The sequence below is a fragment of the Xiphophorus hellerii genome, chromosome 20 (assembly GCF_003331165.1).
Source record: "Xiphophorus hellerii strain 12219 chromosome 20, Xiphophorus_hellerii-4.1, whole genome shotgun sequence".
Taxonomy (NCBI): domain Eukaryota; kingdom Metazoa; phylum Chordata; class Actinopteri; order Cyprinodontiformes; family Poeciliidae; genus Xiphophorus; species Xiphophorus hellerii.
Genome location: NC_045691.1, coordinates 29,689,828 through 29,713,295, shown reverse-complemented (window position 1 = coordinate 29,713,295; position 23,468 = coordinate 29,689,828). Strand labels below are relative to the sequence as shown.

Genomic DNA, 23,468 nt, shown 5'->3' with positions numbered 1-23,468 from the left:
TGTAAGAGATCCATGTTGCAAGTGATGGAATGCTGAAAGGCAAAGGGAATCACATTGGGAAAGTTGGAAACTGGGGGTGGGGAATGATGTGCTCTATGTGTCTAGTTTAGATAGAAAAGGAGAATTTAGTGCAATTTAGCTGTCACAGCCAGGCACCATTCTGAGCCGTTTCCCTGCGTGAACATGAAACCGCACACTTGCGTGTCAAAACAGAGAGGATCTCCTCAGCTTCCCTTCCTAATCTTCTAATTTACTACTTCTTCTTTTCCAGGGATACCAAGGCTATAATTTAGTTTGCAACTAATACCCATTCAGTGGGAGCATTTCACACAGTTTCTGCAGGTCATATCAACTGAAATTTATGACCTTTTTAATAGGGGTGCACCGATTTATCGGCCAGCCGATTTATTGGTGCCGATTTCCTTTATTTTGGGAGATCGGTGATTAGCTCCCAAAATAGGAGGAGCCTATCTTATACCCTGATCTTATCTACCTCCACAAAGGTCTAAAAATCAGCCACTGTCCTCTTCTGTTCTCCCGTAAGAGAGGTTTGACTGACACACCGGCCCACAAGGTCATGTCTGCACATTTGCAGTTAACAATAGTCACCCCACTGTTGCATCTCAGCAACTTTCTTGCTCTATTTAGCGACATTTCAGACAAAAAAAGTTGGTATCGGCCAAAATCAGAATCGGCTGGTCGGGCTTTTTAAAGATCGGTAATTGGCGACCAGCCAGAAAACTGCAACCGGTGCACCACTTCTTTTTAAGACTATTATGAATGACATTTAATACTATCACAAAAGAAATGTGTGTACTAGATAGTTTGTCATTTGCCGAGCAGCTGCATGTACATGATCTGAGTGTGTGTGCTTTAACACATCCCAGGCCCTGTCTAAAGGGTCACCTTCCCACCATGCAGTTCCTCTGCAGAGAGCTGGAAATGCAATGCATTGAACCGTCAGAGTGAAGTGTGTTAAGCTTGGTTCACACAACTAGATAGTTATGCTGACTTTTTGACCCGATCTCCCCCATCTGACATTCTGAAGGACCCCCCCCCCCATTATGGTGATGGCTCTAAAAATAATCGTAAGAGATCTTCCATTGACTTGTGTTCAGAGTGACCTGGTATGCTCAGACCAGATCTGAGATGGGACTGCTCCCATCTCAATCAGGGACATTCAACATGTTGGATCGTCTTGGCCTGATATCGTGTGTGGTGTTCCCCCATGAGGACGAATGGGAACGCGGCCTGTTGAATGTGACGTGTGGGCAATCAGAAAGCGAGGAGACGGGACCACAGAAATAGTACAACAGACAAAAAAACTGCACTGCCAATGTGCAGGGTTTTTTTTGCTAACAATAGTCCACAAACTATCTGTTGGCTTCTTCCTAGTCGTTTTTCTTTACTTACTCTGAACTCACGTTTGATCTCAAGCAGCTTAGCGAGATTTCCCATCTGACAACTGAACATTCTTGATTGAAATCTCTGTGTGGTGTGTCGTCTTTGCTGTTTGGCTTTACCAAACCTATTGTCTTAATGGCTTCTTTAGCAGCATGTGTGTGTGGTCTCTCAAGTTTTAGACGACTAAAATCTTGCAGTCATTTCTTATAATCCTGCTTCCTAATGTGAGTGTCCATGTCTCTTTATACTCTCGTTTGTGAATAAGGGAGACATCCCTCATTGTTTGCTTTGGATGAGTTCCACATGCAAGACAGATATGTGTTAAATTCAGTTCAGTCTTTTTCTAGAGCAGCAGTTTTACAGTTAATGCCTCAAGGAACTTCAACAACAGCTGAAATAACAGCAAATAATGCAGGTTGGAGAGAAGGAAGAGGAAGATTGAGGAAAGTGGTTAGTTTTCCTTACTCTCCAGTAGTCTAAGCCTATAGCAGCATGAACGACTACAAAGATGGCTCCAGATAATCTCATCCAGAGCTGATGTGCTTGAAGAGGTATCATGGGAAACTGTGTTTTTGGTTGTTGTAGTGTCCTGCCCCTTTCATGACTTAAAATCTTGTCTGAACAGGGTATGAAAATTCTATGAATGAAGTCCAAGGGGAAAAAAAACCTGAAGTAGTTTAAACATGACGAGCTCCGGGCTCGCACCCCCAGTGTAGGCTGACATAATTCTGGATTTTGGTTGTGAATCACAGCTTGTTTATGAACTGAGACCTCTGATTCATCTTGTTTTTCCTTGTGCTGCAGGTGCTATCCAGAAGGATGCGTTTATGACCTGAGCCTGAGCATCTGGAAGGTCAAGAGGTAACATACCTCTGTAAAGCACCACTGGAAACAAATGGTGAGATTGTTGTGTAGAAAGAGGGAATTTTAAGTTTGCAAAGTTTATCCGATACTGTTTAACTGATTAAAGTCTAATTTTTCTTAATTATTTTCCTGATAAAAGATCAAAAGGTTTATTTTCCTGTTGATGATCAATGTGTGATTAATCTATTTAACAAACTGAGACCATCAAACACTGCAAAAAACACATCTTACCAAGTATTTTTGGCCCAGTTTCTGAAGTAAATATCTTAGTACACTTGAAATAACACACAATTAACTTGCAAATAACTTCTCTGCTAGATATATGAGCTTGTTTTAAGTCAATAATTTCTTAATATTTTTGAAAAAGTTCTAGTTCCATTGGCAGATTATTTCACTAAAAACATGGGGAAAAAAAGTCTTGTTGTAAGTTAAATAATCGGCCAATGGAACAAGTTTTTCATCAATATTAAGGAATTATTGACCTAAAACAAGCTCATATTTCTTGCCAAAAAGTTAATTGTAAGTTAATTTTATCTTAATTCAAGTGCACTAAGATATTTGCACTAGAAACTACTCAATGAGAATTTGTGTTTTTGCAGTGAACCGGGCATACCTTCAACTACTAACATAATTACATGCGGAGTTTTAAACCAGAACCAATAAGATGCTAAAGAACAAGCCATAAGTCCTGTAGTGTCAGAGGTCACATCCTTGGTGAACCCCTAAAACGTTTTGCTCTTAGATTAACAGAAAACGTTGTAGAAAAATGTAGACTTTGAGTAGGTTATAGAATATAACTATAAGCAAAGAACAAAGTATAAGTACAACTCACATCTTACTGAACATAGATCCAAGTCTGTAATAGGTCCTTGTGTCTTGGAGACCATCAGAATCTCGGTCAGATCAAATATCTTTTCAAGTCGTAATGTGTCTTGTTACAGTAATGTGCTATTATAGCAAACGTTTCATGCCTGACCTGCTGTATGAGCAGCACTGCCAATATTCCAGAGGTGCACAGGAAACGATGGAAAAACCTTTAGCAGTCCTGTTGTTCTGGAAGTAGACATGCTTTCTGATATTTGAAATCATTTCTTTCCCTCAGCTCTACTGCCATGCTTCCTGGGACAGCGTGTTCTGCTTCAGCGTTAATGCTCCACGCTCTGCGGTGCCTCCTGCTTGTTGCCATCTTTGCTCGGCCATTTAGTTCGCCATCCAGAGGTGTTGCACAGGGATCGGTGTCTTCCCACTCTGGCCTTTATCCCACTTTTAAATGGAACAACACGATATTCGAGCACCTGGCCCTGCATCCTGACCCCAGTGTAGGATGGGTCTACATTGGGGCGCGAGATCAGCTGTTCCAGCTAGATCCGTTACTTCAGCTTAAGCTGCGGAATGACACTGGGCCCGTTATCGACAGCCCGGACTGTTTGCCCCCTGTGACAGAAACCAACTGCCCCCAAGCGAAGGAAACCAGCAACCACAACAAGCTCCTTCTGGTTGACCCTTACTCTATGGAACTTATTACCTGTGGGAGTGTCAACCAAGGAATATGCCAGAAGCGTAACCTGACATCAATCAATGTAGTGCTTTTTTCCACAGACAAGCCAGTGGACACTCAGTATGTAGCAGCCAACCACCCCAATGTTAGCACCGTCGGGCTTGTTGTTCGCTCTCATCCTGGCAGACAGCCAGTTCTGTTTGTGGGACGAGGTTATACCAGCAGCCACCCGCCTATCTCCACCCGGAACTTAGCCCAAGCCCCCATCTTTTCCTACGAGGAGACCGCCAAGCTGGCTGTCGCCGGCCGTCTCTCAGAATACGATCACCACTTTGTGGCCTCGTTCGCCCACCGGCACCATGTGTACTTCTTCTTCTACAGGCGGGACCTGAAGTCACAGTCAAGGGAGTACCGCACATACGTCTCGCGTGTATGTTTGGATGACCAGGCCTATTACTCGTATGTAGAGGTGCCTCTGACGTGTCGCTCCAGGGCCGGTAAAATGTACAACCTCCTCCAAGCTGTCCAGCTCGGGTTCTCCAAGAACAGGGCTAAGGGTCAAGATTCAGAAATCCTTCTCGGAGTCTTCTCAACTCATCTGACCTCATCGTCTCGGCCGAGCGAGGACTCTGCTCTGTGCATGTTCAACCTTGAAGATGTGGACCGCAGGATTAACTCAACTAGAGACCTGTGCTATACACAAATGGGTAGAGAAGGAGTAGCGGAGGCAGCATACATTGAATATGAAGTCAAGTCCAACTGTGCCAACCTTCCAGAGGTAAGCACAATGCACTATAAATCTGTTCTGTGACTACACTCAACTATTAATGGGAATGTCTGAGGGGAAAGTGGGCTTCTTCTGTACACGCAAACCAAATCACTTTAGGTCCAACTGAAGTTTCATATTGACAGTTTTCTTGAAATTTGTAATTTTTCAGAGAACTCTCCTATTCTCTTATTGTTTTTGGGTTGTTTTTTTTTTTTTGGAGAGCATGTGTAAAAATATCCTAAAGAAAAGCCAGCTTTATCAGCTGAAATATCTGAATGTAATGCCACTTCAAACGCTATTGGCTGACTGACAGCAGCCAATCCAGAAGCACCATTCACATTCCATGGTGCTGATTGGCTGTACACCCAAATTCAGAGATAAGGAAGATCTTTGGATGCTAGTTACTGCAAGAGCACTAATGTGGTTTCCTCTGTGTGTATTAAAGCATTGTAAGGTATATTTGGTGTTTGAACTATAAAAGTAGGAAGTTACTTATAGTTCCTAATCCCCATGAATACCTGGGGGTTTGCTGTAGCGACCTTTGGGATTGAGATAACTGTTGTACAGTTGAACTTGAGTTGACTCTTACTTGGTTGACTACTTGTGGTTTTCTTTCTCTTTGCTTGTTTTCTCTTCAAAGATAAATGTGTATTGTTTGGCATCAGATCACCATTTGATGAGAATAGAGAAGAATATTGTTTCTGTCATAATAGAGAGATCATAATAGAAAAACCATAGCAAACTGCAGAAAGGAGGAAACCTCTGAGAATTAAAGCCAAAAAGCAGATTTACGACATGATTACAATGTTAAATCTTTACTTGATCCCTGCAAATAAACAATCTGTCTCAACTTTCCGCCTTTGCCAGGAAGGTCCATCTGCACACTGGGTGGATTTGGACAAAAGGTTTAAGCCATTAAGAGTGCGGATTTGTTCCTGGTGATGAAATGTGAAGTTTCACAGTGATAATGAATAACCAAGATGCATCTTGGCTCTGGTCTGGCCTTGATATTTATGGGTATAGGTACTCCGGATTTACTCAGAACTCATTAGTCGTTGCAGCGTAGTCACAGGCTTCCATCAGCCAAACCAGCTAGTGTCCAGGCACCGCTTCAGCTGCTATGACATATTCCCAGACCTGGCTCTTTAATTTTTTTACATCCCACAATACATTTTCCTTTCATGATGTCTGCCCTGCTGTTTTTGGAGATCTATTCTACTTTACTGAATGTGCTCTACAGTTGTGCAGGAAAGAGCAGGAATCTAATTTTCCTGTAAAGCACTCAAACTACATTTGTTTTGTGGATGAAAGTTGAGTATTGCTACCACAAAAACTGTTCCTGTCACCATTTTAATATATAATCCATCAAAACAAGTTGCTGCCAGAAGCCAGAGTCCTTGGGTTCATTGCCTTCATCTGTAATGATGAGGCAATGAACCCAATGTGGAGTGGTCTCGTTTAATAATACAGTTTCTGCAAAAAGAAGAGTCAAGTCTCCCTCTTCCCAAACTGGGAAGGCAAAATCAAATCCTACTTCAGCTTTGTAGTGACTGTGTCCAGTTTTATTTTGTCCTCAAACCACAAACTGTTCCCAAGAAGTCCTGCCAGGGTTTTATGGGCCCCATCAGGAACACTTTGGGAATCATTTTTGCTTTTGGTGTTGCTGCAGAGGAATTCAAGACAAATTAGTTCAAAGATTTTATTTGGAGCCAAATGAGCTGGGAAAAAGAGGGAGAGAGAGATGGAAAGAGGTAGGAAGGCAGGTGGGTAGATGGACATATAAATAGTTACGTAGGTAGATACATAGGTATCAAGGTATTTTGTGTTTAAGTGAATTCTCTTATTTCAGTCTTCAGCCTTGGATAAGTGACTTGTCGATGCTACTGTCTTCTTATAGCTCTGTTCTGAATTTCAGAACACTTTGGATGCTTACCCCTGTGGATCTGACCACACTCCCAGCCCCATGGCCAGCCGGATCCCGGTGCTAGTGGACACCATTCTGGACAGCCCGTCTGCCCGGCTCACTGCTGTGGCTGTGAGCATGAGGGAGGGATATACCATCGCCTTCCTTGGAGACTCCAAGGGGAAACTCCACAAGGTGACAGTCCAGCCAATAACGCTGCATAGTCCTGCAGAAGAATGATTATATTGGATATGAAGCAAAGAACTGTGGCATCAATAGCCAAAATAATGTCCATCTAAGAAGCATACAGACGTCTCTTACTGGAATTCAGGTTCTTATAGGGAATGTTTATATGCTGATTTGAGACCCAACTAACCTTCATCCAGATAGATAGCAAATATAACAAGAAAGTCAAACCAGTGACTTTCTTCCTATATTTAGCAACATTTCAGACAAAATAATTTTACCGGCCAAAACTGGAATTGGCAGGTCAGGTTTTTTATAGATCATAATTGGCAATCGGTTGGAAAACTGCAATCACTGCAACCTTACATCTTTTTCTTTTGTCAAAATGGGCCCAAAAGAGATTTAATTGACTCTGGATTGTCAAAATGTACCAGAAGTCTTCTAGAGGGATGCAGCGCTCTAGAAGGTATTGGGGCATCATCACAGAACCATAAAAGGTTTTTGTTGCCAATTGTCAACAGGGTTGCAAGAAACTTGAGGAAAAAAAGACGCAAACTATCTGCCAGGGATTGGATAAGAATGATGCTTGAAGCTACCAGGAAGCCATTATCCTCCAGTTCTGTCATATTCCATGACTATAGCTGAAGATGTTCAGAGCTCAGAGACGTGGCTGAACAAAACATCACCTGAAGCGACCACCACATATCTGAAGACACATTCTTCACACTCTGGATGAAATCAGACTGAGTCTTGGTGGAGTACATTACATGCTTCCAGCACCGTGATTTTATGTGATTTTCTCATTTTCTATTTTTAATAAATGTGAAAAGTACACAAAAATATTTCTACATTGGCATTTATGGGGCACTTGTGTGCAGAATTTTGAGGCAAGAAATGAATTAAATCCAATTAGGATTCAGGTTGGAACATGACAAAATGTGGAAAAGTCAAATCAGTGACTTTGTGATTCGTTTCCAGAGGCACAGCACATGAACATGCACAACACTACTTAGCCATGATGAATTTATTGTGTTTAGTTGTTTTTAGATGATGAGTTCATACAGATTGTGTTTTGCTCAGCTGCCTTGTTCTCTGCTGCTGTGTCTGGACAGTTCCCCCTTGGGGCATCAATAAATCTATGAGTCTGTGTCTGAAACTTCCCTCAATAACGTCAGCTTGGAGGTCAGGGAAGGAGCTGGGTACCAGTGATGACATGAGGATTTTACAGGCTGAGAGACCTCCTGTACACACTGGAGTCTTTGTCCTCGGTGGCTAGCCATAGTGAAGGAGCATTACAAAAGGAACACTGACTCCATTAATATGTTTCTATGCAGTTACATCAGATTCAGTGTGTATGAGACTTTATCTCTTGTACATAGCAGCATACTGTACTTGGGGTTGTGCGCTGTTATTGCTGCACACCTTCACACGCACATGCAGTCGTGTTTTTGTATTTGTAGGAACTTTACATTGACTTCCATTCATTTTCTACAGCCTAACCCTTACCCTACCCCTAACTTTAACCAAAGGTCAACTCACACCTTAGACCTAAACCTAATCATAACCCACAAACACCATTTCCCCTCATGGGGACCAAGAAAATGTCCTCACAAGGAGCAGTGGTCCCCACAACCCCACATTGTAGACAGAAATAGGTCCCCACAAGGGTATAAGAACCCCCACACACCCACGCCCCCCGCCCCCCACACACACATTCTTCTGGACGTTTAATTTGGTTGTGATCGGTAAAAACAAAAAACTGAGAGGTGGAAAAGATTCTCTCATTTCATCAAGAGATTGTGAATCTGTCTTTTTCAGATGGTTTTAATTTTACTGTGGAGAAATGGCATTAAAATTTATAGGGAAGTTGTACAGATGCACTGATTGCAGTTTTCTGGCCGTTCACCAATTACCAATCTTTAAAAAGTCTGACCTGCTGATTCTGAATTTGCCCAGTACCAATTTTTGTGTCTGAAATGTCGCTAAATATAGCAAGAAAGTTACTGAGTTGTCAACAGAGGAGTGACTATTGTTAACTGGAAACATGCAGACATGACCTGGTAGGCCGGTCTATCAGTCAAACCTCTCTCATTGGTGAGCAGAAGAGGACCGTCGTTAATTTTTAGACCTTTGCTGAGGTGGATAAGATCGGCTTCACATGTAAGTATCGGCCGATCACTGATCTCCCAAAATTGAGGAAATCGGCGCTGACAAATCGGTTACGAGTGATGAAAGTACATTCCTCAGCCACATGCCTGAAATCCTTCTTGTCCTGCTTTGTAGGTTTTTTTTCTGTCTCTCAAAGCTCTGATGCCGTTTGGGCCAGTCATGCCTTCTGTAACTTGCAGACAGGTTGCTGCTCCACAGATGGATCAGACCGGTCTCTTGTGGCTCTCCTCAGGTTTTCCTGGGACCAAACGGCGAGGTGGTGGAGTACTCGGTGGTCTCCATCCAGAAGAACACGCCTATCAGCTCGGACCTGGTTCTGGACCAGGAGGAGGAGCACCTCTTCATCATGACCCGCGACATGGTACAAATGCCGGCCGCGCTCTCGTCCCACACCGCCCCTCGGCCGCGCTCTCGTCCCACACCGCCCCTCGGCCGCGCTCTCGTCCCACACCGCCCCTCGGCCGCACTGCGGGCACAAAGCAGAGCGGGAAATGACTCTTTGCTTTCTGCTCCAGTTATTCCAGCAATGTGCGTGCAGTTGGGATTATTCCGGCGACCGTATTCTCGATTTTTCATTGTTGCGCAGGGGAATGTGGGCCATCTATTGTTTGTAATCAGATTTTGTTTAGGAGCTTAGTGTGGCTGATTTGTACAAATGAGTGCGATTGTTTTATCCTGGCTGCAGCTGCAGAAGAGGCCGGTGGCCGAATGCCAGCAGCACCCAGACTGCCACTCCTGTCTGCTGGCCCACGACCCCTACTGCGGCTGGTGCATCCTGGAGGGAAGGTGAGAGAGCCGCTAGCAGCTAGCAAGACGAAGAAACGATAATCACCCAGTAATTAGTCACCCATTTGATGTGATTATGTTCATTCAGAAAGAGCAGCCTGATTACACCATAACTCAGATGTTTTTTTCTTTTGTCTTTTTAACATGAATGCAGTTCAGTCAGCTCCAGACTGATCGTTACACAACCAATCCCAAACTTCTGTTACTCTGTGAGGCTCCATGTCGAAGCATGTCTGATGTTTGACATTTCCTCCTCTTCATCATCCACAACTTTAGTGTTCTTCATGAATCATTTTGGAAGCCGGTCTTTTTCCATCTCACTCTTGTGAAAAGAGACAATGGAGATTTCTCCCTATTTTTACTCCCCCGCCCCTTTACATGTAATATTTCAGATGAATGAACTAATATGAACATCAGAGAGCGATGACCTCAATAAATACTAAAAATCTGTTTTCAAACATTGTTTTTATTTATGAAGGGAAAACAACAATCGGAGTCCTTCATTCAGTCGTTCATACATTCCTTTCAGCTGCACTGCAAAAACACAAAATCTTACCAAGTAATTTTGGTCCAATTTCTACAGCAAACATCTTAGAAACTTGAAATACGACAAGACTTACAAGTATTTTTTCAGCAAGATATAGGGGTTTGTTTTAAGTCAATAATTCCTTAATATTGATGAATAAGTTCTAGATTTTTTCACTTATACCAAGACATTTTCTCCCTTTTTATAAATAACATAATTTGCCAATGGAACTAGAACAATATTGAAGAATTATTTACTTAAAACAAGCTTCTATATCTTCCTGAAAAGTTTCTTAGAAGTTATTTTTGTCTTGTACTAAGATATTTGTACTAGAAACTAGACAAAAATACTTGGTAAGATTTTGTAATTTTGCAGTGTGTTGCTTCATGCTCTTTCAGGCGGAGTGAATGATGCCTTTTTTAATTCAACCACGTTGGAGAATTTTCTTGCATGAATAGCCTATTTATTATCTCGATGTAATCTAAGTTTTCATTTTTCTTTTGACATATTTTGTGTTTGGGGGAACTCCCGCCCTTAAAGAGCTGGAAGAAGAACATTGAAGACATGGAAACAGATTTCTGTCCCTCAGATGGATTGTAATGTTTTATCTTTCCTCGTACCTCTTATTTTTTTCCACCTCATTTTTTTTTTTCATTTTATGCGTTAAAGGGGTCCAGTTTACTGTGGCTCTTTTACCAGTGCGGTGAGGGAGAGGCTGACTCCAGAGTGAGTTGTGGCGATAGTGTGACACTGTGTGTGTGTGTTTGTCCTTCCTCTGCAGGTGTGTGCTGAGGTCCCAGTGCGGTCGTGGGGACCGAGCCGGCCAGTGGCTGTGGAGCTTCGACATCGAGCAGCAGTGCCTGAGTGTTCAGGAGCTGAACCCGTTCAATATCAGCCGGGAGGAGAGCAGGATGGTAGGTTCACTTACTTTCACAAAGCAAAGTAACTAACTACGTTTAGTTACATGGTAAAACTTTTTTTTTTCTGTCAAAGTAGAACAGAGCCAGTTCTAGTGGGCCCATTTTAACGTTGCTGTTTAGTTAACCAGCCCAGGGAAAAGTCATTTTATCTGGGAGATAATCGCTGGGAGTCGTGACCTAGACCTCCGTCCAGCCGCAGTCTACACTCCATGGAGGTCTGTAGAGATGAGATTAGAGCTCACTGGGGGGTTGGAGCTGCTCTGGCCTGGGCCCGCTCTGATTGGTTGGCTTGTTTGGAACATGTGGACTCTTTCTGGCTCTGGATGTCCTCATGTCGTCCTCAGGTCCAACAGGGAGCTATTAAACATTCTTACACACACAAACATACACACACAGTATGTTTTGTATCTTCACAGGGACTTTGCATTCATTTCTGCAGACTAACCATTAGCAGAACATATGTAGCCCTGAATCTAAATTCAATCGCAGCTTAATCCTAAACCTAACTGGTAACCCCAAAACGGCGCCTCCTCTCATGGGGCCCCATGAGGATCAGTCAGTTCTCTCAGTGTTCACTGCTAAAACACTAAAACGTTCCAAGTAATTTTTCTCTAGTTTCTACTGCAAATGTCTTAAAAAAAAAATTATATTAAGGAATCGTTTGCTTAAAACATGCTCATATTTCTTGCTGACAACTTGCTTGTAAGTTAGTTTATTGTCTTATTTCAAGTGTACTAAAGACATTTTCACTAGAAACTAGACCAAAAGTACTTAAGGTTTCGTGTTTTTTGCAGTGTAGTATTTGTGTTTATGCACACAGTCAGGCCAGTCCGGCTGATTCTGATAGAGTCATCTGCTCTTTGTTCTGCTGTCGGTAGCTGGAACATCACGCCCGCCTGTCCAGGCTTACACAGCTGCAGCTTTCCAAAGGGAGGCTCCCAGCTATTTGCTTAGTGAAGCGCAGGTGCTGAGTTTTGTCTCTCCAGATATTTGTTTGTAATTTCCATGTGGAAAAGCGACCGAGCCTCCTCCTCTGCATCTTTTGAACCATGTGTAACAATCTAATTGCGGTGCCGCTGCTCCCCTGTCCTCAGGTGACCCTGTCCGTCCCAGGACTCCCCGTGTTGGAACAGGGCGAGTCGTACTCCTGCCTGTTCCAGGACAGCCGCAGTCCTGCTGCCGTCACCGAGGCCGGAGTCACCTGCCAATCTCCGGACTCCAGCAGAATACCCATGGTGCCTCCTGGACAGGGTGGGTCCAGCTTGTTCTGTTTAGAGTCCTGAGGTTGTTTGCTTTAATTCACCAGCATTCGCTGCTTGTTGAGTCTGATCGCTTTGAACCTCCGACTGAGGGATTTTAATTACTGGTATGAGCTTTTTGGTTTTGTGACTAAGGGATTTGGAGCCCCGCTGTGATGGGATTAACCTCTGTGTGTGTGTGTGTGTATGTGTAGGGGTGCGTGGGCGTGTGTTTGTGTGTGTGTGTAGCTGTGTTTGTATCGACACCGCTGCATGTTCACACACAGCTAAATCAAATCGAACCCACTCCATCTTACCTAAACCAGCTAGGACAGTGGCCACTAATCTGCATCCTAATATGCACAGTTCTGCTTAAATCTGTGTATGTACTGTCTGCTGCATAATCACATGTATGCTTTTATTTCTGTTTGTGTCGTATTTGTTCATTCAGCCTTTGAGGCTGTGATAAAAACATTGTAGCAACACAAGCAGCTCCACATAAAGAAGGTCCAATAAATCAGGACATATTTATAAAATCTGTCACATAGACATGAAGATTTTTTTGTTTTAGTAATGTCATAAAGATGTTAGATTTGAGCTTTTGTGCTACTTTATCAAAATCAGCTAAAATCAGAATCGGCAGGTCAAGCTTTTTAAAAATCGGCCAAAAAATCAGCAATCAATTCACCGCTATTTATTGATATTGATTTTATCTGTGTCATCTTATTGTGTTTTGAATTGAGTTTTTTATTCATTATTGTGTGTTTAGTTTTGTTGCTTTATTTTTATGCTTTCCTTTATCTTGTTTATTTATTTATTACTGATGTTCAGCATTTTGTTTCAGCTGTAGCTGGTGTTAAAGCGCTTTATGAAGTTGATGATGATGATGACAATGATGATGACGATGATGATGATGATGTTCCCATCATAGTACTGATATATGTAAACTCTGTGACTCAGGGTTGATAAGCCTGGCTAAATATTTCCTGGTTTCCTGGTTAAGAGATGATGATCACTTTGTCTGTCTGTGTCTCTGTGTGTGTGTGGGGTGGGGGGATGTGCGTGTGTGTGTGTGTGTGGGTGTGTGTGTGCGTGTGTGCGTGTGTGTTCTGCCATCAGATTTCATCACTCTCACCTTGTCTGTCCATTTCGGGGACGTCACGGTAACAGCCAGGGACTTCACCTTTTACGACTGCATGGCAGTGAAGCAGCAGTCTGGGAGCTCTCCGTAAGTCAGCGCTAAGCGCTCGTCTCCTCTGTCTGCTGCTGATCTTAACACTTTGTCCTGTTTTTATGTAACTTCATGTCTTTAAGCATGTTGGCATTTTTCAGTGTAAACACATTTACAATGAACCTGAAATCTAGGCCAGATTTGAATAACAGCCCAAGTAGTCGATACAGCTGAGTTCAGAATTAGCTGATGTAAAATAATGTAGAACGCCACAGGAAGAAACTGGTTGTGGAACCTTTTGGTACTGGAGACTTCAACATTACTCCTGTATGGAGAAATGAGCCCCACCAGGCTGTGGCGGTGTGTTTAGGGGTCATTGTCTTGCTGAAATATCCAGCCTGGTTTTGTCTTCAGATTCTACTTTTCTACACTTCCTGGTGCTAACGAGGATGTTAAAGTGTTTTAAAGGCTGTGCAGCTTCACTAAGAGCTTTTTCTTGCCATATTTCCTGCTGTGTGCTGATGGTTCCCTCAATGTCTCTGGTATTATGTCTTGTGTGCAGCTGCCGTGGATGCGTGCTGAGCAAATGGGGCTGTAACTGGTGCGTTCACCAGCACTCCTGTACCCACAAGGCCGTGTGTGAGGAGGGCGCCATCATCTACAACCAGCACGTAAGTCGCAGTAACACTAGAGGAGAGCGCGGCACTCTGTGGCCGCTCGCTCCGTCATGAGGGGACCTTTCTCAGCTCACAGCCAGCGCTCCACAAACACTCCACCTTAACGCTTTGCAGCTCCGCAAGTCGTGAAAATGACGTACGAGGCCCATTTCACTGGCAGCCATTTTGTGCTTTTGTGACGCAATGAGCTCGTTTTAAGGCAGCGTTCCTCCAGGCTAAGCTAACCTGGATGTTTGTCGCAGCTAATGTGTCCATGCATGCGTTTAGCACAGCAAATTCAGTTCTGTTTTCCATTTTTCTGTAAGTTTTTGATTTGTCTCCCCCCCCTTCCTTCGTGTGTCTCCCCCCCTCCTCAGTTTAAACTCCCCACATCTCCCCCCCCCACCGCCAAACCCATGAAAACCATCCCAACCTCTACTACCACAGCGGCTACAGTCACCATGACAACCTCCGCTCCTTTCATAACGCCATCAGCTACCACTGCCGCCACGACAAGCTTTGTTCCTGTTGCCATAGTAACCAGCGGGGCGTTAGCCACCTCCCCCGCGCCCAGCACTGAGCCCCCACAGCCCTCCAGCTCAGCTCCGCCCCCCGCCCCGCCCAGCAGGGCGGAGAGGTCCACTGCAGTGGGGGGGCTCGTCGTCGTCACCCGGAGCGAATCTGACCAAGTTGCCATGGCGGCGGCTGAGGTGCTGCCCGTCACCGGGGCCGACGGCCTTAGTGGGGATCAGGAAGCCGTGATGCCTCTGGTCGTCTCGGACACCTCCACCCTGAACGGGGTCACACAGTCGCCCCCTAGTGAGGAAACATTGAGCGTGACCTCACCTGACGATGACCCCCAGCCCACAACCACCTCTGTGGGTGGAGCTGCTATTACTGACCCCTCCCCCAGCCTGGACCTGACCCCCAGTCCTTCACTGAGCCCAGAAGGAGGCACCGAACCAGACCATGACCTCGAACTTGACCCTGACCCGACCTGGAAGTCAAATCAAGCAGATGTGCTGCCTGAGGGCACAGAAGAGGACACAGCCAGGCTGTCAGGTGACGGCGAAGACCGTGACCCCCCCTCATACGCCCAGCTGAGGGAAACAGACTCAAACCCTGAACTGGATTACCAGGATGATCCAGCTGATGCCTTCCTACCGGTGAGTTGACGCTCGGTCCGGCCGCTGTGCCTCCTTAACCTGCTCACCAGTCCTTCCCTTTACTCCCAACGTCTAACTGGAATTCAAACTGGAAACTGTACTTCCCACTGAAATGCTCCAGTCGTCTCCTCTGCCGCTGCTCTTTCTTTCTGTCTGCTGTGTCTAGACGACACAACAACAGCTGCTCTGCTTCACTCTGGACCTTTTCTCATCACTTTCTTTCCTACCTGATGCTGTAGATCAGTCGGTTTCTGTAGCAACTTAGCCACACAGTCCGTCCTGACACTCACACATGGAACATGGCTGAATGAAAAGACGATGCCACTGACCAGGACAGTAAACATAGTAATCTGAGCTCCTGTCTGCCTCTGAGCCGGTTCCCAACGATCCTCTGATGACCGAGGTTCTGTCCGGCCTGTTAATCCAGATTTCCCACCAGGAATTAAAATTAACGAAGATATGAGCTGTCATTTATATGTGTTACTATTATTTCAAAACAAACACGAAATAATGACGTAGTTAACATTTTAAATTGGGCTTAGCTTTTCAAGTTAGGAGTTAGCATGGTTAGCTTATAAGATCAACGTTAGAAAAAGGAAAAACAAAGAAATATTCTCTGGAGATCAGAGAGTTTTTAAGGTCTTTGTGTGCCTGGAGACAAGTCCGACATATGATGGTGGGAGGAGGATTAGTTGGTCTAAAACTTTATTAAAACCTTTTTTTCAAAGCACTCATCCTCACACAGAGTTGGGTAGTAGCTAGCTACATTTACTCAATTACTTGAGTCACTTGAGTAGCTTTTTGGAAACGTTTTACTTTTGCTTGAGTAATTTTAGTATGAAGTATCGCTGCTCTTACTTGAGTAAGATTTTTAGATTCTCAGCCCACCGAATGAAAAACAAAATGTTTTGACTAAAAAATCGACAGACACACATCAGGAGTTTTCACTAAAGTTTCATACATTTTGAATTGGGGGAAAAAAAAAAAAACTTGGAACAATGTTTCTAATGCCTGATTGTGTAATTTCATAATTGTGGTGTCTATATGAATTATTTCCATTCCGATCTTTAAAATACCAAAATAACCACATAATTTAATACTCTGAGTCATCTGATCATGTAATTTTTAATGATTGAATAAATGTTTGATAATGTGATCACTTACTCAGTACTTGAGTAGACTTTTTCACCCAATACATTTTTACTCTTACTTGAGTAAAATGTTTGGCTGCTCTACCCACCTCTGTCCTCACGTAGCTGTTGGTTCGTGCTGCAGGCGAGAGCTCGGGGCCTACGGGGTCGTTACATTGTGTGACTGTGTCTCACTGCAGGGCGATGAGGGCCCCTACATCAGCTGGGGCTCCTCCGCTTGTCCCTGTGTGGAAAAGGTCCAGGGCTCCTCCCTGCTGCCCGTCCAGGTGGAGAGGAAGATCACGCTACTGGCACGCAACCTCCACCTGTATCAGGTGCAGAGCAGCGCTCCCGATCCGTCGGTGCAACCAGGCTGGACCCAAATGCATTTGTTAAACTTCTGTGTGTGTGTGTGTTCAGGATGCAGAGCTGGACTATGAGTGTGTGCTGGTTATCGAGGGCCAGACGGTGGTGGTGGAAGCCTTTGTGGAGTCTGATGACATGAATCCATCCAGCTTCTACATCACCTGTCAGCTACACAAGGTTAGAAACACATTCCACTGTTTTTGTGCAGCAGGGTTCCTACAGATGAGTCCTTTTTTTATTTTGCATATAAGAGTTCCTTTGTTTTTCTTTTTTCTTTTTTTGGCTAAATATAGCAACAATTTTCAAAGACAGGTTGGCTAAATCATGATTTTGTTTATCAGAATTGACAAAATTGTGTTTTTATTTTTTCCAATTGATGCCTAGAAAATGTGCTACATTTGTCTTTAAAAAACCAAACCTGCAAAACCATTTTAATGTTCTAAGATAATTTACACTTCCCTTCCCAGTAGTGGTGCACAAATTGCAGTTTTATGGCTGATCGCCTATTCCCCATCTTTAGAAAGCCTGACCTGCCGATTCTGATTTTGGAAAATACCAATTCTCTTGTCTGAAATGTCGACAGAAAAATAAATTGACTGGCTGATAAATCGCAGCACCCTTTGATGAAATTGGTTTCATTAAAGTATCAAATGCTTCGTTTATTGTTGAGTAGATAAACAAAGTCCTGTTGACTTTGTAATTTTAGTCCATGTGACAACAAGATTTGGACACCCCTGATCTAGACAGTAGTGTTGTTTTGTTTTTTTTAATATGCCCCAAAAAGATTCAGTCACCCTCCAACATTTCAGATGAACTTTAACTGAGCTCTGTGTGAGGATGGATCAGTGGGTCCTGGCAGCTGCAGGAGGCTCTGGTGTGGGTAAAGAACACGGACCTCCGATTGTTCCAGTCAGATTGAGCCCAGAGGACGTGATGCCAGCCTCACCTGAGGCACAATGAACGTGTGGAATGCTTTTCTTTGAACCCAAACCTGCTGTGTTGTCAGTACTCGTACTCGGTAGCGGTGGAAGACTACAGCGCCATGGTGTATGTGAAGAGGAGGAACACGTTTCATGTGGACACTGCTCCTAATCTACACGGTGAGACCCGCCTGCTCTGCTCTGTGTTCAGACGGCACAGCGTGTTGAGGTCGGTTCTGTTTCAATTATGTTCGATGTGATGGGAGGAGAGTTTTCTCAGCCTGCCGCATCCTGCCAGTCAGCTGGCTGAAAGGAACAACATTTCCTCACTAACAAAAAAGACAAAAATCTTGGAAACACTTTATTTGAAGCGTTGTGCATAAGACTGACACTGTCATAAACGTAACATAACACCTGTTATAAACATGAAGGAGTCTTCACAAATGTTTGCGACTGTTGTCAGTCGGTAAATAATGACACTTTTAATGCAAAGTTGCATTAAAACATGCAGTAAAAGTCAATAAAAAGTATCATTATTTACCGACTAACACTTATTGACAAGATTCATAAATATTCATGAAGACTCCTTCATTTTCGTAACTGGTTTTATGTCATTTATATGACGATATGTACACCACTTCAAATAAAGTGTCACAGATAGGTTAAATGTCTGGAAATATTTGCGCTTCAAAAGCATCCCAGTCCTAGAATGGAAACCAAGAGAGCCACCGAGCACTGAGTTAAAACTACAGTTGTCATGGTTACAGCTGCATTTGTGCAGGCTGGCTACCTGAGCAGACAGCCTGACTGATTATCTGCCTGAAGGCAGAAAAACAACAGAGCAGCTAAAACACCTAGAAACTACTTGGTGTTGATTCATGCCAGCCTTAGCTCGCTGCTGCTAATTCAGAAGCAATAGTTAGCATGTTAGCAGCAGCGCCAGGAACGTTTGTTGCTTTAAATGAAACCGTGGAGCCGTGGTTGGGTTACAGCAGAGAACCTTTGGCACGTCTATCTGCGGGCGGTTCAGATCCAAGTTTTCTAGAGAGTTCTGCAGACCCTGCGTTGGTGTGACACCGCTCTGTTCTTCTGCCGTCAGTGACCCTGTACAACTGCTCCGTGGGCCGGTCGGACTGCAGCCGCTGCCACACCGCTGACCAGCGCTACGGCTGTGTGTGGTGCAGTGGCCACACCGCCAGATGCCTGTACTCAGACTCCTGCAGTGAACAAGTCCAGCAGACGTGTCCGGCTCCCGTCATCCACTCAGTGAGTCCATCTGTTACTGCTTGAACCTGTAGCTGTGGCAGACCAACAGCATCCTGACAGAACATCCTTCCGGGGAAGAATCTGGATCTCTTTTTTCCTCGAAACCATCCCAGTGTTGATTTTGGATTCTTTCGTCCCCCAACCTCAGCCAACCTGTAGCATAGCGTCAGCTGTCTTTAAAAACCATCAGCTGTCTCCACGGTGATGATGGTGGTGAGCAGCTCTGCCGTGTTTCCTCCAGATTGAGCCGCTGTCCGGCCTGTTAGAGGGGGGCACCCTGGTGACCATTTCTGGGTCCAACCTGGGCCAGAAGGCTGAGGACATCGTCCACTCGGTGACGGTAGCCGGGGTGCCGTGTGCTGTCCTGCTGGACCTGTACGAGGTCTCCTCCAGGTGCTCTACACACAGCCTGCTGCTCTCTAACAGGAAGTTCTGATGCTGAGGATGTGTGTGAGCTGTGTGTGACGCCTGTCCTCCAGGATAGTGTGCCGGACCGGCAGCAGCGGGGGAGAGAAGGACGGCCCCGTGTCTGTGACGGTCAGTGGAGGGGCCCTGCGCAGCTCCAGCCAGCTCTTCAGCTACCAGGTACAGTCAGCTAGCTGCTTTTTTTTTTTTTGCTTTATTGTGCAAACAATAAATATATTAATTTTCAAATAAAATTTCTTTCACATAAAATAAAAACTACTAGTGGAATAGGTCAAAGTTCAGTCAGCTTGTAGTCACTTTCCAGCCAGATACAGACAGAGTAAGTTTTTCTGCTACCCGCGTAGAAAGTGTTACCGATTTATCATGATAAATTACTTATTATAAGAATTTGGATTTATTGTTGCCACAATAAGTTGCAATTAAATTAGGTTTAAATCTCCCCAAAGCTGTCCGTACTGTTGGGATCTCTCACCCATATTCTAAGGATCCAGACGGTTTATTGTCCAAGCTCCCAGCAGAAATGGTAGCTCGGATAGTGATGCATTCATGTCTTTCTGTCCTGTCAGAAATCTTTCTCTCAACATGTTACACAGGATTCTAGATTTATGCTTTGCTCTTGTTGCATATTGTTCGATATTATTATGGATATGTCTGAGGAACACTCAAGTAAATATTCCACTGGGAAAATACTGCAGTGGCAGTTTTTGTTGTTTCTTTTGGGGCTAAAAATAGGGGTTGCACCGATTTATCGGCCAGCCGATTTATCACAGCCAGTTTCTTTAATTTTGGGAGATCTGTGATTGGTCGATACTTACATGTGAAGCCAATCTTATCTACCTCAGCAAAGGTCTAAAAATCAACCACTGCTCTGTTCTGCACTGCTATAAGAGGTCTGACTGACAGACCGGCTCACCAAGTCATGTTTGCACGTTTGTCACCCCGCTGTTGCCGACTCATCAACTTTCTTGCTATATTTAGCGACATTTCAGTCAAAACAAAAGGGAATCGGCAGGTCAGGCTTTTTAAAGATCGGCAATCGGCCAGAAAACTGCAACTGGTGCAACACTAGCTACACCAGTTAGTGCAGCTAGTGAAATCGTTTTTCATCATCATGAAAAATTATTTCATTTTCAAAAAGAAGGCTATCTATACATAGGAAAAACAATGCTTTATCTATAATTCTCTGTCACTGTTTCCTCCCGCTGCTCTGTGCTTGGTCTTCATGGAGGTGGAAGCTCTGCTGTTCCTCCTCTGATCTGTCCCCCTGTCCTCTTCAGGACCCGTCTGTCACCGCCGTCTCACCTGAAAGAGGTCCAAAGGCCGGAGGAACCACTCTGACCATCAGCGGCCGGAAGCTGCTGACAGGCCTGCCCTCTGACCTCACCATCACAGTAGGGCAGGTCCCCTGTAAAATGTGAGGAGATGCCCAGTTTTCATTGTTTAAAGTCTGAACTGTTAGCTTTGGCTGCTGGTTATTGTTGCCATTGGTGTGTCCAAACGAAGTGTTGCTGTTCTAACACTTCTCTTACTGAGATCTGGAAGATCGGCCCCCATCTTGAATCCTGATTGTTGCAGCCAATGCACCAATCAGTGGCTGCCCTGTCTAATGCAAAATCTCCTGACTCCTGTTTGAGCTCCTGCCACGCCAGACCAGGCACTGCAGGACAAAAGGAGGTTTCAGTGATTAGTGTACTATTTTAGATTTTGTTGTCGGCCCCATTTCTCACTGGATCATATTTGTCACTTATTAGTAAGAAAGATATCGTCATACTGTGGTCTGAATCCCGACTGACTTTTGACCTTCCTCTATTAGTAAGGCAATAGAAGGAAAGCCCACTCCTTGCTGGTTGTGTCTCGTCCTCAGTGTGTCAGCGGTGCAGAGCTCCAGTGTTCAGTGTGTGACCGGCAGCAGCAGTGAGGCACGAAGGTTCCGGGTTACGCTGCATTACGGCAGCACCCCCCGGCACCTCCACACACCCCTCTACAACTACACACACAACCCCAGCATCAGCAGCGCCTGGCCAGCCAAGAGCTTCCTGGAGTAAGCCTGACCACGCCTCACTGTGGCCCCCCAGCTCAACCTGAGACCTGCTCTAAAGCTCTCGTTCTCCCTCCATTAGCGGCGGCCGCCTCGTCAGTGTGTCCGGCCACAACCTGGATGTGGTGCAGAAGCCACACATGGTGGTGAACGTCTTCTCAACCACGTCCGTCAGCCAGAGCAGGAGGAAGAGGAGGACAGCAGGGCCGGGGCGGGCTCCCAGGAAGCTTCAGGACCCAGTCTGTTGTAGAGAGCCACACTGCCCCATTGCACAGGTGTGTAGGCATGTTTGTGTGTGTGTACTTGTCTACCTATCCTCTTTAACACCATTTCTGGCATATTTACTAATCTTCTTGTCTTACCAAAGCCTGGTCCTAATACGGTGGAGCCCCTTGTATAGGGTTAGGGGTTAGATTTAGAGGTGTGATGTGAATCAGCTTTTAGTCAAGGTTAAGGTTAGGAGTAGACTAGTACTGGTTAGGGAAAATGTCTGGACTATGCATAAATGCAGTTACAAAAATGAATGGAAGTCAATACAAAGTCATAGTATGGGTAGAAATACAAACGTGTGAGTTCTCAATTTATCAACTTTATTTCTGTAGCACATTTCAAAAATGGTAGGGTAACCGAAGTGCTTTACATTAAAACAGAAATATGTAAGAGACATACGAAACGTACACAAACATCGAACACGGCATCTTGAGGTTCCTACAAGACAAAGATCAGTGTGTTGAAAGTCAGGGAATAAAAGCGTGTCTTTAAAAGAGATTTAATACCAGGAAGAGAGGAGGCCTGTCTGACACTCAAAAGTAATTTGTTCCATATCTTGGGAGCAACAACAGCAAATGCTCCGTCACCTCTTAGCTTCAGCCCCGTCCCAGAAACGACCTTGTTTCTCTCTTCCACAGGTCCTGGAGCTCTGTGAGGTGACCAACTCCTCCCTGATCCTCTGCCGCTCCCCCATCGTCAACTCCTCCATTTTGGATTCCAGCGTCTCTGTCCAGTTCCTGCTGGACAGCCTGTGCTTTAACTTCAGCAGTGTGAGCTCCCAGGCCTTCACTTACCAACCCAACCCGGTCCTGAAGCCTCTGAACCAACAGGATCCGCTGAAGGCGTACCGTTACAACCCCGGCAGCTTCATCCAGCTGGAGGTCAGAACTAGTCTTCTTTCCTCACCTCAGGCTTCGTGTTCCAGCATCAGGAACCAGGAAACTGCTTTCTAAAGCCGTTACTGGAATGTCTAGCACGAGACTGGAAAGGTCAATTGCAGACCCCTGAGGAAACCTGCTTAGTGAACAGAACTGGACCCAAACATAGCTAGAACCTGAAGATAAGCGATGGGTTTGTGTGTGTTTTCAGGGGGACAACCTGGACCTGGCCATCACCAAAGAAGAAGTGGTTGTGCTGATAGGGGAGGGTGTGTGTGCTGTGAAGACCCTGACCAGAAACCATCTGTACTGTGAGCCGCCGCCTCAGCAGCCAAGTTGCAGGAAGTGTGAGGGTTCCGACAATCTCCCAGAATTCACTGTGAGTCCGCCGTACATTCAGTTCCTACTGAGGAGACGCTCCTTCAGCTGGTCGCTCTATCCTCAGTACCGTCTGCTTAAAGGAGAGTGTGTGTGTGTGTGTGTGGGGGTGTGTGTGTGTTTCAGGTTCAGATGGGCCACCTGAACATCTCTCTTGGTAAGGTTCAGTACGACAACCTCAGCTCGCCCACCTTCCCACTGGAGGCCCAGATCGGAGTGGGTGTTGGGGCGTCCATAGTCGCCCTCATTGTGCTCATGATTGTCCTCATCTACAGGTTAGTACTGTCAGCTCACCCAACCCTAAAACACCCACAACCCTAAAATAATCCTAACCCTATTACCCCTTCCAGGTGCTCCAGTTGGATTTCTGTGGTCTTAATTTGTTAGTCGGGTTAGGAATGGTAGGAGGGGACGACATGCAGCAAACAGAGCGGGAATCTCGCCTTTATATATACAACTGCAGTGAATATTCCATTGCTTTGACCTTTATTTATGCCTGAATATTTCTTGAGACTTAAGGTCTCAAGAGTGAGCCATTTC

At 44.9% G+C, this 23,468-nt stretch overlaps 1 protein-coding gene across 5 annotated transcripts in view; it reads left to right on the top strand.

Annotated features, from left to right (window-relative positions):
• The window catches only part of LOC116710834 (plexin-B1-like), a 72,318-nt gene that overhangs the window by 37,267 nt on the left and 11,583 nt on the right, over positions 1-23,468 (top strand). For 4 of the 5 annotated variants that reach the window (XM_032550085.1, XM_032550084.1, XM_032550086.1 and 1 more), the window contains 22 exons: positions 2,209-2,302; positions 3,371-4,544; positions 6,451-6,633; positions 9,026-9,154; positions 9,479-9,579; positions 10,887-11,019; positions 12,120-12,276; positions 13,383-13,491; positions 13,997-14,105; positions 14,468-15,256; positions 16,587-16,721; positions 16,807-16,929; positions 17,759-17,852; positions 18,772-18,938; positions 19,180-19,331; positions 19,418-19,523; positions 20,642-20,778; positions 21,229-21,405; positions 21,485-21,677; positions 22,311-22,553; positions 22,762-22,929; positions 23,055-23,203. In XM_032550085.1, the coding sequence (XP_032405976.1) occupies positions 3,381-4,544; positions 6,451-6,633; positions 9,026-9,154; positions 9,479-9,579; positions 10,887-11,019; positions 12,120-12,276; positions 13,383-13,491; positions 13,997-14,105; positions 14,468-15,256; positions 16,587-16,721; positions 16,807-16,929; positions 17,759-17,852; positions 18,772-18,938; positions 19,180-19,331; positions 19,418-19,523; positions 20,642-20,778; positions 21,229-21,405; positions 21,485-21,677; positions 22,311-22,553; positions 22,762-22,929; positions 23,055-23,203 (4,718 nt within the window). In that variant the 5' untranslated portion in view covers positions 2,209-2,302; positions 3,371-3,380. The remainder of the gene's footprint in view (positions 1-2,208; positions 2,303-3,370; positions 4,545-6,450; positions 6,634-9,025; positions 9,155-9,478; positions 9,580-10,886; positions 11,020-12,119; positions 12,277-13,382; positions 13,492-13,996; positions 14,106-14,467; positions 15,257-16,586; positions 16,722-16,806; positions 16,930-17,758; positions 17,853-18,771; positions 18,939-19,179; positions 19,332-19,417; positions 19,524-20,641; positions 20,779-21,228; positions 21,406-21,484; positions 21,678-22,310; positions 22,554-22,761; positions 22,930-23,054; positions 23,204-23,468) is intronic. The other variant, XM_032550087.1, reaches the window with a different exon arrangement.